The 15,802-nt window shown below is 37.7% G+C and overlaps 1 protein-coding gene across 10 annotated transcripts in view; it reads left to right on the top strand.

The window, feature by feature from the left end:
* Positions 1 to 15,802, top strand: part of MCF2L (MCF.2 cell line derived transforming sequence like) — a 156,433-nt gene that overhangs the window by 133,386 nt on the left and 7,245 nt on the right. For 7 of the 10 annotated variants that reach the window (XM_054271488.1, XM_054271487.1, XM_054271489.1 and 4 more), the window contains 17 exons: positions 3 to 194; positions 384 to 575; positions 1,115 to 1,274; positions 1,420 to 1,490; positions 2,522 to 2,598; positions 3,640 to 3,706; positions 7,227 to 7,342; positions 8,366 to 8,435; positions 9,583 to 9,675; positions 9,825 to 9,917; positions 11,329 to 11,454; positions 12,072 to 12,293; positions 12,811 to 12,903; positions 13,254 to 13,332; positions 13,477 to 13,549; positions 14,738 to 14,853; positions 15,462 to 15,548. In XM_054271488.1, coding sequence (XP_054127463.1) covers positions 3 to 194; positions 384 to 575; positions 1,115 to 1,274; positions 1,420 to 1,490; positions 2,522 to 2,598; positions 3,640 to 3,706; positions 7,227 to 7,342; positions 8,366 to 8,435; positions 9,583 to 9,675; positions 9,825 to 9,917; positions 11,329 to 11,454; positions 12,072 to 12,293; positions 12,811 to 12,903; positions 13,254 to 13,332; positions 13,477 to 13,549; positions 14,738 to 14,853; positions 15,462 to 15,548 — 1,927 coding nt within the window. The remainder of the gene's footprint in view (positions 1 to 2; positions 195 to 383; positions 576 to 1,114; positions 1,275 to 1,419; positions 1,491 to 2,521; positions 2,599 to 3,639; positions 3,707 to 7,226; positions 7,343 to 8,365; positions 8,436 to 9,582; positions 9,676 to 9,824; positions 9,918 to 11,328; positions 11,455 to 12,071; positions 12,294 to 12,810; positions 12,904 to 13,253; positions 13,333 to 13,476; positions 13,550 to 14,737; positions 14,854 to 15,461; positions 15,549 to 15,802) is intronic. The other 3 variants (XM_054271495.1, XM_054271491.1, XM_054271496.1) reach the window with 1 other exon arrangement.

The raw sequence follows: 15,802 nt of genomic DNA, 5'->3' as shown, positions 1-15,802 counted from the left end.
AGGAAACTGTAACAAAAGCCAAAATGTTAGCTTCAGAGCGTGATGCTTTTATTCAAAGCAATCATTATGCTGTGGACTCCATTATTCCAAAATGCAGTGAACTTCATCATCTCTGTGATGCCTTCACTACTGAAATAGAACGGAGGAGAAAACTTCTTAACAAATCCCTGGAACTGCATGACTTACTAGAGAAGGTAAATGTAGTATGCAACAGCTGTTTCCCAAAATCTCAGGCAAACAATTGTCATAATGGTAGGTAACGTTATCTCAGTGGGCTGGAAGTTTTCTCTTTAGCTGAATACATTAGAAGGTTGAGTGTTTCAGACTCTTAGTGTGTGATGCTGACATTGGTGCATTCTGAGCCTGTTCTTCTCTGTTTCTAGTCCATGAAGTGGTGTGATGAAGGAATTTACCTGCTGGCTTCCCAGCCAGTAGATAAGTGTCAGTCTCAGGATGGTGCAGAATCAGCTTTACAGGAGATTGAGAAGTTCCTGGATACTGGTGCTGGCAATAAAATCAAGGAGTTGAATAAAATTTATGAAGAGTATGCACACATCCTCAGTGAAGACCTAAAGGTACCAAAAGATGTTCATGTGTCTCTGTGTGTCCATTTGTTCATTCTAGAATTGCTCTCTTGTACTGCCCTTGATAGAGCTAAATAATCAGTACTAGGAGTTAAACCTGTGAACTGGAAAGCCAATACATTTCTGTGCCTCAGCCTCAGCATATCTTTGGATAAGCACCAAGGACTTCAGAGACTTTTCATAAATACTTTAATTTTTCAGATAGTAAAATTGCTTTAAAAAAAAAATCTCCCAAGTGAGCAGATTTCTTAATAGTAAACACACAAAATATTTTTGAAGTAATGTTACTTAAGTAATGTTCTTAAGTGTACAAAATCACTGTAGATTACACCTTGTTAAGAGTGAAGAGTTAGTGTAATATTTTTATATGTGGTTTAAAAGTAATTGCAATTTCAAATCAGTATGCTGTAGATGCTGTATATGTCAGTGTAGCTTGTTGATAGGTCTCTGACAGGAATTTAAAAATTATAAGAAATTATTTAAACTATTTTTTAAATTCAAGTTGTTTTTTATTTCCATGGCAAATGTAGGACCATGTGCAAAAGGTTTTCCAGAAGCAAGAAAGTATGGAAGAAATGTTTCAAAAGCGTCAAGTAAGTCTTAAGAAGCTGGCGGCTAAGCAGACACGTCCTGTTCAGCCAGTTGCTCCAAGACCTGAAGCATTTGTAAAATCTCCTTGTACCTCTCCAGGTCAGTTATCTGTATTAGCCTTTAGTTTTTTGTGTTATGCTGAGAAACTTAAAGAAACTTCCAGCCATAATTTGTGGTTGCATGAACATCTGTGTCAGGTCTCATCCAGTTCTAACTTCTGTTTGGTTCTGGTTTACGTGTTTAGGTCTCCAAAGAGAAAACGTGTCCAACTCAGAAAGCAGTGCACTTCGGAGGGTAAACTACAGAAAAGCAAAGGTATTTTTGTCACTTTGCATTTTTCACAAATGTACTACTTGAAAAACTCATAGTACAACAGAATATTCAGGAACTCTCAATAAGTATGAGGGAATTCGACTGAGAAAGTGATGGCATTGTCCCAGTTGAAGTAACGCTGGTGAAACAGTCACATGGTTTAAATAGGGGCTGCTTTGTTGCTGGGCTGGTTATGAGGGAGGGTAAAGTAAATAGTTGGCAATATTAGGAAAAATGTTAGGGGCAGCAAAATATCAGGTCTATGAACAGGAAACATTTTTTATTTGCCAGTAGTAATTGGCTACTCTTAAAACCATTGACAGTGAAGAAGTAGTTGTCATTGGCTCCAAGACAGCTTCACCTGACTTAGTGAGTTGCCATTCCCAAGTGGGGATGGTCTTCCTGCCCTGCCTGCAGCAAGGGAAGTATCCTGACAGCAGCAACAGAAACAAGGAGTTTCTCACTGCGTTAGAGAGTTGGATCAACTCAGCAAAGGTGCAGCAAAAGACAACACCAGGACAAAGGCTGGGCCACATGACCAGGATGGACAGCATTTGGAGAGAAAAGGGGTAGTTCAAGGAGGGCTTGAAAGCAGAACCCCTCTCTTTTTTCAGCAAGCCATAGTTAGGTTTAGGCATTACAGTAAAAGTTTTAGGAGTGAATTTCTGTGTTGGTTTAAGAAGTAACCAGAAAGTTAGCACAGTACCTTATTTCTAGCTTGGAAAACAGACTAAGGCTAGTGTTGCCTACAAGATTGTGCTGGTGCTCTGATGCCTTCTTGAAAAGGGTTTTGAACCACCATCTTTTCTTAACTGGCTTTTGATAGAGAACTTTTCACATCCAAATATTATGTGCTTCAAGACCTTCAGGGTGACTTGAATTTTTTTCACAGCATTCTTGCAAACTGCCTTCATTTTTAGTGGAGTACAGTCTTTCCAGTGAAAAGTCCTGAGGACAAAGTTCTGTATTTTAAAGTGTTTTTTCCTGTGATGCCATGATTATTTTTTTCATTGTTTATTTGTTTCCTTCTTTAGAGTGAAACGACTGAACTCCATCAAAGCAGAGGAGGATCTACAATGGATGATGAAGAAAACCTAGCTGTGTTACGACAGTAAGTGTATTTTGATAAGCAAAAAGTGTGGATTTTCTCTGATTTGGTTCCAGCAAAGCCTGACTAAGGATTTGATAAAACAAGTATATTTCTCTGAAATAACCCTCAGTGACTTTTGAAATGCATTGGCTATGCTCTGTGCACAGAGGAAGGCATTTCTGTCTGCTGCATTATTTAGAGTTTGGGTAGTACCACAGTTTACCTTTGCTGCAGTGAGGTGATGCTGTGGCAGGACAACTACATATTTTCATTTCAGAGATTAAACAGTTTAGAGTAATAAATCCCCTGTAAATCTATTGAAGGATTTGGTCTCCATGCTTTGAGACTTTGTCTTTTTATTGAACTCTTTTTAGTCCTTTTTAGTTTTGACATGTGTTACCAAAACCCACTTTTATAAAAACTGAACAGCATAAAATATGTTAAAGAAATTACTTAGTACCACCTGCAATGCCTATAGCAGACCTTGCATTTTTACTTGCAAACTGACTGCTTATATGGTCTTTTTACTGCTATAACCTTCTGTTACACCACACAAAATAACAAGGGAAGGAGTTTGGGGGGAAGTATGATTCAATGCTTGATCATTATGGAAATTAAAGCATCATCAAGATATTTAAAGGGTGCCCTTAATGCCTTTAATTTAAAATTACCAGTGTAGCTTTCAGTCTGTTTGATAATCCTATGCAGCTCCAACTCCAGCTCCTGCAGTAATTGCAAACACAGTACAACCAGACTTTATACATACAATGATAAAACACTCTACTGCTTCAATTCAGTTACTACAGCATTGAAACTGCTAGATTTTATGTTTTCCTGTTCAAACACATTTTCAAAAATTTAAAAACTTTTTAAAAATACTTATCTCTCAATAAGGATATATAAAGTAATGACAGGAATATCCATGGAACATCACATTTTCCATTACCTGGAAACAGTTCTTTTATTGTCTGAAGTAAAGAAGAACAACAGACAAAATTAATGTTGCCTCATTACTTTACATAAGTGAATAGGCCCACCTTAATTATCATTCTTGGTCCACAGGCATGTAATGAATGAACTTATCGAGACTGAACGAGCATATGTGGAAGAACTTCTCTGTGTTCTTGAGGTAAAGGCTAAGTTTCTCTCTGGATGTTCGTGAATCTCTTGCATTTCATGGATTCTCTTATGTTTTCCTTACCACCGTAAAGCCTCTGTTTGTTTTGTCAAGCAATGTGGTCATTACATTTTTCCTTTCTCATCATATTTTCACAGAGGCAGCAATATGTGATTTTTTCCTAGAAATAGCCATACAACTAGGATTTTGTATTAGAAAACAAAATTGAGCAGAAAATAAGAAGTGCCTTAGTATTTAGGTGGAATCATAGTGAGATTTGTAATGATCATTAATTCCTGCAAAAGTTCTTTCCAGAGTCTTGGGTCAGTTCCAGGAAGGTCATGTGTCACACAGGAACATGAATCTGTGTCAAGAGGCTCCTGTGTCAGAGGAGAAAAGTTGTTTCTTACCTCTTTCTTTGCATATCTTTAAGTGATCTTTCACATGTCTTGGGCACAACTGTGGGAACAGAATGCCTTGTAATAAAATCTCCTTGAAATCATCAAGGAAGCAAAGGTGCTCCCTTTGCTCCACACTTCTGGAGGCATGATTGCAGCACAGCTGAGTTGCTTGTAGAAATACACTGCAGTATTCTTTTTTTCCTCAAGTTCAAGTCTTCAGCTATGGATGTGCCATTTTCCTGTAATCCAGTTTGATTTCAGGGAATGATGAAGTTGCAGGTAACTATGGCTGAATAATTTGATCAGGATGAACTCGAGTTGAGAGAAGTGGATATTCTTGGTGTCCATATCAATGTTAAACTCCTAAATAGGAACTGTCAAAAGTTATGGACCAAGACTGATAACTTCTGAGTACATACCTTCAAGTAAGAGTAGTGTATGAGGGTTTTGGACTCTGGTCTTGGTTTTGCTAGTTTGTGCTGAGCTTCCCACAGCTTTTACATCCTGTGTTCAGTCCAAGTGCTGGAAGTGTTGATCACAGCAGGATGGTCACATCTGACATGTGGGCCTTAAAGATCACATTATCCTCTGCTTTTGTATGCAATGCATCTGTACAGGTGTATTCATAAAATCATGATTTGAATAGTTTGAGGATTTTTGGTCCTTACTGCTGCTACTGGAGCATCTTTCTATTCCCATTGTATTACTCTTATTTTCCATAGAGTGCAGTGCAACTCCTGTCTTCCTAGGCCAAAGTGTTTTGGTTTTGTGCCACTGTGAGTGACACTCCAGTACTCAGTGCCAGGCACACCTCTCTCTGTGCCTCCTTGCAGTTTGGTATCCCTCTAGCTGGAACCTGGGTGATTGGCAGTGCCAGGAGTAATTCTGGGTCAGATACTTGCTGAGGTATGGCTCAGTGGCAGGCTTCCAGCTTTTGAGGAATTCTAGTTATTAGTCCATAGTTCTGGCTGCTCTCCCATTCCCTTTGTTTCTCCTGTTCTATTCATCTTTCAATTTTTCATGTAAAATAACCTGGTATTCCTTTGTAGAGACAGTGTCTAGTCTTATTATGTCCTGTTTGTTTGCATTGGATTTTCTGTCTGCCACAGATTCTGATAGAAAAAAAGCAAGGTATTTTCCCAAGATTGATTATTTGGAAACTGCTATAGCTTATCCAAGATCAATAACTTTTCTTTCATTAATAACCATGATCATCCCACTTCAGTCTGTGAATAATCTTTACTGGGAGAATAATACTGGTCTAGTCTATTTTTAGGTATTGAATTCTCCCTTTTTTCCACTTACTTGTATGGTTTTAGAGCAGCTTTCAGATGAAAGACTAAGCAATGCCTTAAACATTTTTAAAGTAAGATTAAATAATCTAAGTAAGATTAAATAATCTCTGTGGCTGCATTAAGTAGCTCTCCCTCTCTTTTCTTAAAACACAACTACTGCATAGGTAGTAAAACATGAAGCTTTTTACAATAAATTTTAAAAGTATATCAGCCTAAAGTGAAAAAAATGACAAAAACTTTTTGTCAATGTATGTATTTCAAGCTTTTGTTCCTTCAAAATTTGAAAGCAATGAACTCTGTCAGGCTTCCTTTCACCTGAGCTAATTCAACACTCCTTTTGCCAGTGCTGGCTGTGCTGCTATGTTTGATATCATCTTGACTTAAAGTGGAAATCATTCTCTTTGTGGAGCTCTTCATCTAAAGAGCTCTTCTTGGTGGCTACAGTAGTTATTTTCCTAGTAAAAAAATTTGATTCCATTTATTCTAATTTTAAAAAAAATTTAAGGCTGTACAATTTTCCTTCATTTTTTTATTCCACTCTTTTTTTCAGACTGCATTTTCCTGCTTGAGGGCAGGAAAAATATGAGAAAGAAACCAATGCTTAGCTATTTTTAGCTATTTATGAGATCCATCGACTTTGCCTATACCACTTGGAGGGGTTTTTTGGGGGTTGTTTTGGTTTTTTTTTTGTTTGTTTGTTTGGGTTTTTTTGTGGTGTTTGAGGGAAAAATACCCAGACTTGAAAAGGGCTGATTCTGGGTTCTTTTGGGTTCCTTTAAACAAAATAATTCTGTCTTATCCAAATGCTTGAATTCTTCAGGTTAGCTGACTTTACCAGCTAGTTCTTCTACTTTCTGTAGTTTGGACCACATGTTGAAAATGTTGAAAATCTTAATTGTAGGTGCACTTTTACTTGCCTTTTCTTTTAATTGTTTAGTTTGCTTGTTTGGTGTGGCTTATTATAATCAATGTGCCTTAATGCAAGGATCACCTTGTGTTTAAAAAATTTAAAAAATGAACAAAACCACAAACCACAAGAGATAGAAATCTAATCCAAATCTAAAGAAGATAGAATCGTCTTCCTTCAATGCCTGTATGCTAAGAAATTTATTTATATTAAGAAATCTGCTTATAATGCAGGTGTTAGATAATTCCTGCTATTTTTCTGGTTGACTTGTTGGGACTGGTTTTTTATTTAGGGTTTTTTAGTGTTTTGAGAGAAGGCAGATTAGTGACCTCAGGGCCAAAGGAGAACAGTCCTGGACTAAAGCCACTTGTGTCCTTTTCTGTGCCAGATAAACAGACAAGAGAATGTTGTCAATGTGCTTATATGACGAGTGGAGGATGTGGGAATCTAAAGCTACTCCTTTAGGTACTGAAGCAAATGGAAGATTTTTAGCTTAATGGTGTCTGTTACCTGCAGAAATAACTACAGTCAGCTTATTCCTTCATAGCAATGGCTAAGACAGGCATGAAGGTTTGTGTGTGTACTGCAATTCTGACTCTAAATTCAGATGTGTAAAGTCTTAGCAAAAAAAGTATGAGCTATAATTTGTAAGCAGTGTAGGAATGTAGAGCCTTTACTCGATGAAAATGATTGCAAACTTTGTTTCATCCTCACTTATCTAGAATTGCAGGATTTACTCAAGTGTCTTCCTAAAGACTCTGTGTATGTCCAAGTGGGGTGATGGGAAAACAGAATTTGTATTCTTCTTTCCTGATTAATACTGAGCTCCTTCTTGTCTGTCTGTCAGCCTGAAGACAAACTGCCTTGTTAGAGAAAGAAGTACTGCAAGCAAAGGGAGATAATAATTGTGCCTCTCTCCTTTGTTGCAGGGTTATGCTGCAGAGATGGACAACCCCTTGATGGCTCATCTCATTCCACCAGAACTGCAAAATAAGAAAGATATCTTGTTTGGGAATATGGAAGAAATTTATCACTTTCACAACAGGTGGGGATTTGCATTTGGTTCTAAGAACAGCATTTGGATGAGATTCTTTACTTTGTATTTTAATTTGCCTTAGATTGCTAAAAGATCCTTACAGAGTTCTACTTGTCTATATGGCATGGCAACATTGTATTGCTTAGAAGAGGAAAAGCAAAATATCTATAGAAGATGAGCAAAGCTGTGTGAAACTGCATACATGCAGCACACAGGTAGAATTTTGCATTGTGGTCATCTTTCTGAAGCAAGGTATTTGGATCTGGTTACAAGATAATTAAAGTAGGTTTTATTTGAGTTTCTTTTTTATTACTTTTGCTATGGAAAGTGAATTATGGTTCTAAATCACACATTCTCAACTCTTCCCACTGATTGAGAGTGAATAATTTTATATTTCTATGGATGTATTAAATAATATATAAAATTAATATATAAAACCATATTCATCTGTATATATTAAAATATATATTGAGTGACCTCTCTGAAGTCTGAATCCTTGCTGCTGGAGAGGTATTTCTTCATAGGATAATATTTAAATTCATAGGAAAGGGAAACTGATTTTCAAGAGAAGTTAAGCATATTAAGTAGTTGTTTCTTATTCAGGCAAAACTAGAATGAATTTTTGTCACTGATTTTGTGTGTGTGTGTGTGTGTCTTGGGTTTATTTTAGTTTTGGGGAGGTGGTTTTTGGGTGGTTTGGTATGTGGTGTTTGGTAGTATTTGGAAGCAAAACTCAAACACTTTAAACTGTACAAATCCTGCTGCTGAATACATAAGGAAGGGAAATTAAATCCCCCTTCCTTCTCCAACCCTGTATTTGATTTCAGTTGCAGCAACAGTAAGCTGAAAGAAATTGGTCAGAATATTTGTTTTCATTTGCTATTCCCTTCAAAGTACACAATCTAGAAGAATTATGTTTGACTTTGTAGCATTACAACTCTGTTTCCAGAAGCTTAGAAAACTAATTGCAAAACTGTGAACATTATGACAACTTTCTTAATGTGTGCTCTAAGAAAATTTTCTTTCTCATAGGATATTCTTGAGAGAACTAGAAACCTATGTGGAATACCCAGAACTGGTAGGACGGTGCTTTCTGGACCAGGTATATGTGGCCTTTTGCTGGCACAGCATTCACAAACCTCTTTAGGGCTCATGTAGCAACTACCACCACATCCCCTTTGTTTGTCCTGAGCATGGAATAGGTTGAGAATGTAGATGTTATTTGAGAGTTACAGATACTTTCCCCTGTGCAGCACAATTGATTTTGTTAGGAAAAACTACCATATTGTTAAAACAAAACTGCTTTTTTAAAGTGTCAGTCAGGAAAGCATGAAGAGGAGTCGTGCACTGCATTGTTTCACATCACTATAAATGGTTGGTTTACTTGGTTAGATTTCTTTAGTGGATTGTTGTTTTGTTCTTTTTCTTTAAAGAGTACACCTCAACAGAGTAAGTCCAAAACATTTTTGTTCCAAAAATAGAAGTCTATGACAAAAATAAACTTTTTTTAATTGGGGATGTACTAAACAATGAGTCTCACCTGTAGTGTACTAAAGGCTAAATAAGAATGTGTGTATGGAAATCAGCCTTTTGATGCTCTAAAGCTCCTGGGAGGAGGCATCCCTCTCCCCTCTGTTTACTGCCTACATCCATGGAGATGGTGTTTCCTAAAACTGAGGGATGGAGGTGCTTCTGTGCCTGCTGATTTCCTACCTGGTCTTTCATTATATCTGTGGTTACTACAACATTTTCAACAGTCTTTATTTCCTTTTGCTTTCAGCAAGTGCTGAAGTCTATTTAATTTTTGAAGTAATAAGGGGGAGCAAACTGCTTGATTTTCCTTAGTGTGACTCCCAGTGAAAAACACATTTGTGAAAAGAAAATAAAGGAGAAGGACAAAGTCTTTCAAAAAATTTACACAGTGGGTCTCATGGCCGGGCACACATAGAGATATTTTTCATATTGTAGTAGAAATATATTTGTAAATATAACATATGCTTCTTCATAATGTGTTTAACATTCAACTGAAGCAAAAATTAACAGGAATGTTTTATTTTGTAAATTAGTAGCCATTACAAAATCAGTGATTTTGCAATTCCTTGAGGCATCCTAAGCAAAAAACAATGATTCAGTTTTTGGTGGTGGTGGATTCTTTCATAGCATTATTGAAAATGAAAACAATTGTTATGAACTTTGTGTATTAAAGTCACAAGAATTCATGAACTTTTTGCTTTTCTCCCCAATTCCAGATGGAGGACTTCCAGATTTATGAGAAATACTGTCAAAATAAACCTCGATCTGAAAGTTTGTGGAGGCAGTTTTCAGACTCTGTGTTTTTCCAGGTATGCTTGCTTGAATCCCTGAAATAATGGTGGCTTTGGTTTTGTTGGGGTCTGGGGTTTTTTGTTTGGTTTATTTTTACTGAACCTTCTCAAGAGCAAATAGCACAAATACTGATTCGTGTCCTGATGAAATCCAACACTGATTACAGGAATGTCAAAGGAAACTCGACCACAAGCTCAGTTTGGACTCATACTTGCTGAAACCTGTTCAAAGAATAACCAAATACCAATTATTGCTAAAGGTAAGTATTACTAAACTATAATGCTAAGCACATTTTGTGCATTTTTTGAATGCTGCTGCCCTCATCCTGCTGTAGGGAAACCTAAAAGATAGTCAGCAGATGTGTAAATGGAAACACACTAATCCCTGTTCATCAGTTTTCAGCTCAGTTCTTTTTTCTTTCAATCAAAAAACTTCGAATAAGCAAACATTGCACAGAGACATCTTGTGTAATTACCTTTGCCCTTAGATTGCAGCTGAAAAGAAGGTGAAAAGTTGGTGAGGGGAAAACAGAAGGTCCAAGAAAACCTTGAAACAAAGATGATAGAGTATCTGAAGTACTTCAGTTATAGTCACCCCACCCATATTGCAGGAACTTGCCTTGCTGGACTCCAGGAAATGCACTTGAGAGAGAGCACTGTATGGTGTTTGTATGAAGGATGCTGTTGTGATTCACTTAAATATGCTATACTGAGAGAGCAAAATAACAGCAATGTACTACCATAAATTTTTTTAAAGTATTATATAACATTTTGAAATGAGAAAAATTATTTGAAATAAGAAATATTTCTCACAAAGACATGATAAAATTCTTGTATTTAACAGTAGCTTAAAAATTCACTTCAAACCAGATTTACTCTTGAGTTAAAACTGACCTGTTAACAGCCTTTAAAGAATTAATTACTTTAGTCTTGTGTAAAAAGAGGAGACTTATAAAGGTTTTTTTACTTAAAATAACTTCCTGCAGTCCATGAGTAAGTTCTTATTTTCATACTGTGAAGTCAGAGGAATTCCACATGAACTTGCTGCTGTGTTTATCTGTATCAAATTGGAAGATGCTGCTTCACCTTCACCAATAATCCCTTTAGAGAAGGGATTCCTTTTTAGATGTATAGACAATACCCACTGCAGTAAGTTTAAATCTGTTACTAGCATGACAGGCCTTGCCATAATTAAAAGAGTAAATGAAATTTGACTGTTTTTAAATTTGTTTTGAAAAGTAACAAATGAAAAAACCCTACCCTTTTGTTAGAGGATTGTTGGCTTGGTTTTGTTTTTTTGGTTTTTTTTTGCAGTTGTGATGAAAATGATGTCTGCAAAGTTACTCTTGTAAAGTTCTTACATACAGGTTACAAAACCTCTAGATGAACAAAATATATTTGGCTAATTAGCAGGAGAAATGAGAAGTAAATCTTTAGGATCTATTGAGTTCCAGCCACTCTTGAACTACCTGGATTAGAAGCTTTATGGTATAAAGCTTCACTTTGCTAACTTTAAATTCACAGAATCATAGAATGATTTTGGTTGGAAGGGACCTTAAAGATCATCTCATTCCAATCCTCCCTGTCTAAAATTCAGTGTTAAATGTGAACATTCCTAGTTGCTACTGTTTCAAAAGCTAGTTAAATGTGTTGTCATTCCCTTGCACTCAGGAAATGCTGAAGTACAGCAAGAACTGTGAAGGTGCTGAAGATCTTCAGGAAGCACTGACATCTATCCTGGGCATTCTTAAAGCAGTTAATGATTCTATGCACCAGATAGCCATTACAGGTTATGATGTGAGTAGCAGCATTTTTGCTTACTTTTAACTTTATTTTCATTACTTTTTTAGATATATGTACAGCATACCCTATACTATGTACTAATAATGAGAAGAGTGTTTTACAAAACATGCCTTTAAACTTAATTGTGTAATGAAAATAATAGGAAAGAGATCTCTTTGTACTCTTTGGAAGTTTTCCTGCTATGACTAATATTTTTCTCTGTCTACCTAAGTTGTTTTTTCTTTGATCTTTGTGTAATACTAAATCCAAAAATTTCAGTTCCCAAAAAAATAACAAAACCCAAAACAATAAGCAGATTTGGAGCAGAGGGGGTGGGTGGGGGGGAAGACCCAAACAACCAAACATATTTTTTACTTCCCTCTCTCTATGTGTAGTTCTCTGTGCCTCTGCTACTGGTACTCTTGACTGTAAAATCATGCCTGAGCAGTGATGGCCAGTGAAAATTATATGGAGAGATTCAACACTGACTTCATTACATTTCCAAATCCAACATAAACTCCGAGATGACAGATTATTGGGAACAACAGACTTCTAAAGACCTGTTTGGAGTCTGTATTTTAATCTGATGTCATCTCTATAGTTACAAATATCACTGGGTTTTTTTGTTCCAGGGAAACCTGAATGAGCTGGGCAAGCTTTTAATGCAGGGATCCTTCAATGTCTGGACTGATCACAAAAAGGGTCACACAAAGGTGAAGGATTTGGCGCGCTTCAAGCCAATGCAGCGACACCTCTTCCTCCATGAGAAAGCAGTGCTGTTCTGTAAGAAGCGAGAAGAAAATGGAGAGGGATATGAGAAAGCACCTTCTTATAGCTACAAACACTCCTTAAATGTAAGGCACTGATCAGTCCTGATGGTCAGGGTACTGAGGGCTTAGCCTGTAGTAATATTCTAGTTGTATCTGCAAACCTGTGTTGCAGCATTGTACTGGGAACTGCACTCTTTCAGACAAACCTGACTGGTGCTGCAGGTCTGTGTTGGTTTGTGTTGCTGTCTGTCCAGCTGAATGGCAGTTGCATTAATCACACAGAAAACGTAGGGAAAGGTAATGTAAAAATCATGAAGGGTTTGTTGGTCTGGATTTTAAAAGTAACATTTCACAAGTCAGTCTCAATCTAATGTACCTAAACCCTTCTTCCCTCCAAGGTAGCCAGGCTGATACAAAGCACTAAATCTCTTGTCTCCAATACACAGATCACAAAGTGTTAGCTATTCTTTTCCTTGTGCAAGAAGCCAGATGGGGTTTTCTTTTTCAGAAATAAGGTACCACAGAATACCAGTAGCTTCCCTCTTCTGTTTTTAACATAATTGCAATGCAGTAGGTCAGCTTCTGTTCTCTTTGCTTCCAGATGGCTGCAGTTGGAATAACAGAAAATGTCAAAGGTGATGCAAAAAAATTTGAAATCTGGTATAATGCACGGGAAGAAGTTTACATTGTACAGGTAAATAATATGGCCCTACATTAAAAAAAAAAAAAAAAAAAAAAGAAAACCTAAATCATATTTCAAGAGAAGAGACTTCTAGGGGAAAAAATAATCCCATCTTACAATGTCCATAGAGGAAATTGTATACACCATTACTATGGCTGTCACTGGAGTAGTGGATGTCTTGGGAGATGGGGTTTGACTGCAGCACAGCCTCAGTCTGTTCCAGTTTCTGGTCACAGAAGCACTGGAGAGGGAGCTTTGTCTGTCCTTCTTGAACGATTCCTCTGAGGCTATGCTTTGGAATGTAACTATTTGTGTAATAACTATTCTCTGCTTGATGGCTGATTGTATTTATTTTTGGGTAGGCACCAACCCCTGAAGTTAAAGCTACTTGGGTAAATGAAATAAGAAAAGTGCTAACAAGTCAACTGCAGGCATGCAGAGGTAAAATACTTTGGAGATTCTCTTTTTTATTTGTCAATCTTTTTTAATCTGTTTTCTCTTTGGTCTTCAGATCCTGCCCTGTAGGTCTTCCTGCTGTAGGACACAAATCAATTTTAATAGTTCTTTTTCTTTCCTCCATTTCAGAAGCTAGTCAGCACAGGACACTAGAACAAACACAGAGCTTACCTCTACCACTACCAGCATCATCTTGTGCAAGGTAAGAAAGTTGTCACATGATATTGTGAATATACTAATACATCTGATTTTCAGCTCTACTGATTTTTTGCTCCTACCCCTTAATACTGGTATTTGTGTTTTAAGGCTTTGGTTTAGTTTTCTTCCTACTATAAAGCTGTAAAACCTGGAGTTTATACATCTCCAGAACTGTTAAACTGAGCAGCAGTGGCATGTGTTTTGCCAGTTGATAAAGAATGCCACAGAAATGTAATTTTCTGCACAAGCCAAAATCCTGGTGGTTTTATGTGTCTGCTTGTTGAGCAGCTGATTATATACATAATGGTCTAGATAAGAGAGTTTTATGGAAAAGCTTTTTTCTTCCTTCACTGTTCTTTTCCTTTACTTTTTCTTCCTTTTCCAATGTCATGTTACGTTCTTTTCTGTCTTTTTCACAGCAGTATATTTTCTCTGTCTCTTGTTCTTTTACTCCAATTTTTTTTTTAACTGAAGTAATGTGTAATTTCTCCAGTGTCCCAGTTTGTGGGTGAACTTTTTTCTTTTTTTCTCTATCCTTCACCACATCAACCTATATGTTCTTCTGTTCCCATCTGTTGTTCTGCCCTTGCCTGACACCTCTTTTTACTCCTCTGCTTCTCAGTCTGGTTTTTCACATGTGTGTGTATGTACCTATGCACAAGCCCATGTGCTCATGTCCATATGGTGTGTGCTCAAATATATATTGGTAACTCTCTGCCCTGCATCTCTTATGCTTCTCCTTTTTGGTCAGGGAGAGTTTCCCAGATACATTGGATTTGTGGAGCATCTTCCTCTATCCCATTCCCAGATACAGTTGTGATGGGAATCCACTGCAAGGTCCCTCATTTGTTCCTGTATTAAGAGCTTCTGAGAGGCAGAGTTTATTCCTTTATCTTTCTTCTTTTATTCCTAGTACATTGAGGAGGAGCCTGTTAGCTGCAAGTGAGTGGAAGTTGTCCTGAGCCTTCCTTCCAGTAACTCCCACTGCCATGGTACCTGTGATTGCAGTTAGTCAGGAGAGGTGTTTCTCACTCATATGTTCCCATGGTCTTTAAATGCACAGTCACCAATGACTTTTTCAGTCCTGGAAGCTACAGTCTGAGAAGGAACAAATAAATGGTTTTCAGCCTATATATCTCTACATAAAAGCCTGTGATTGGATTGATTGTCTTCATTCTCTTCTAATAAACAGTCCTTCACGAAACCACATCAGAAACACCAAAAAAACGGAGGAGAAAAAAGCTGATCTCACAAGTCTAGAAGGTTGTGGCACTACAGTAGCACCAAAGTACCCTGAGAAAGGCAAAGGTGAGTTTGCCCATACATGTTGTGGTCTCTAATTGCAAGGAGCATGCCTGCACTGCAGACACACAGGCAGATCCACCAGCAGAGTAGCCACGGTAATGCAGGGGAGCCGGCAGGACTCCTGAACCAGCAGGGCTTTGCTGTTTTCAGCCCTAGGGCAGCCCCCCCACAAAGTGCTGCTGGTCCCATCTGCCCTTAGCTTGGGATTGATTTCTGCACTCCAGTGTGTGGTGTGGCCAAAGGCAGGTGGGAACTCTTTGTTCCAAGGCTGAAGTCTGCAGTAGGTCTTCTCTTAAAGCTGCCCAACTTCTCAGGGTTCTCTTTCTCTGAAAAAATTTCTTGGCATTACTTGACATAAGAGGGAGTTTTTTTCTTCTATTCTGTTTTTTCTCCCTAATTTTTTTCCCATCATGGAAATTATTTATTGAATCATTGGTAGTACAAGTCCTTGCACAGCAAGAACAACTGGACACTTGTGATGTACTTGGACTTTCAGTTGTCCCTTCTCATTCTAACATGCAGATTCCCTGGCATAGCTGCAAATGACTTTTTGCCTTGATCTTTTCATGGCCTTCTCCCTTTTCTTTCTGTGTCTCTCTCTTCCTTTGTAGACAACACTAGCTCTACCTCAGAATGCTCTGTTCTGTCAAAAAAGCGCTTTACACTGCAGGGCTTTACTAACCTCAAAAGTCAGAAAGGTAACTTAAAAATAAGGCTAGAGTGTTTTCTGTGTAAGGCTGTAATTGAAGCATCACCTTGTGTGTGTGTGTAGTGTGATAGGTTTTCAGTGTGCACACTAGCTTGTTCTTCCAAGGTCAAGCTAGGTTCCTTAGTCGGTGCCTCTGACAGGGATATTTCAAGGGAAGCCAGCTCCAGAGTGGGAGGGGAGATGCAGCCAGGAGAAGTGGGTCTGTGGAGAGGCAAGAGAAGGAGTGTGATTTCCAGTGCCTCC

Source organism: Melozone crissalis, unplaced genomic scaffold, assembly GCF_028551555.1.
Source record: "Melozone crissalis strain CALT ecotype California unplaced genomic scaffold, PUWL_Pcris_2 ptg000013l_1, whole genome shotgun sequence".
Taxonomy (NCBI): domain Eukaryota; kingdom Metazoa; phylum Chordata; class Aves; order Passeriformes; family Passerellidae; genus Melozone; species Melozone crissalis.
The sequence above is the reverse complement of the archived record's forward strand: the minus strand, read 5'-3'. Positions and strand labels throughout refer to the sequence as shown.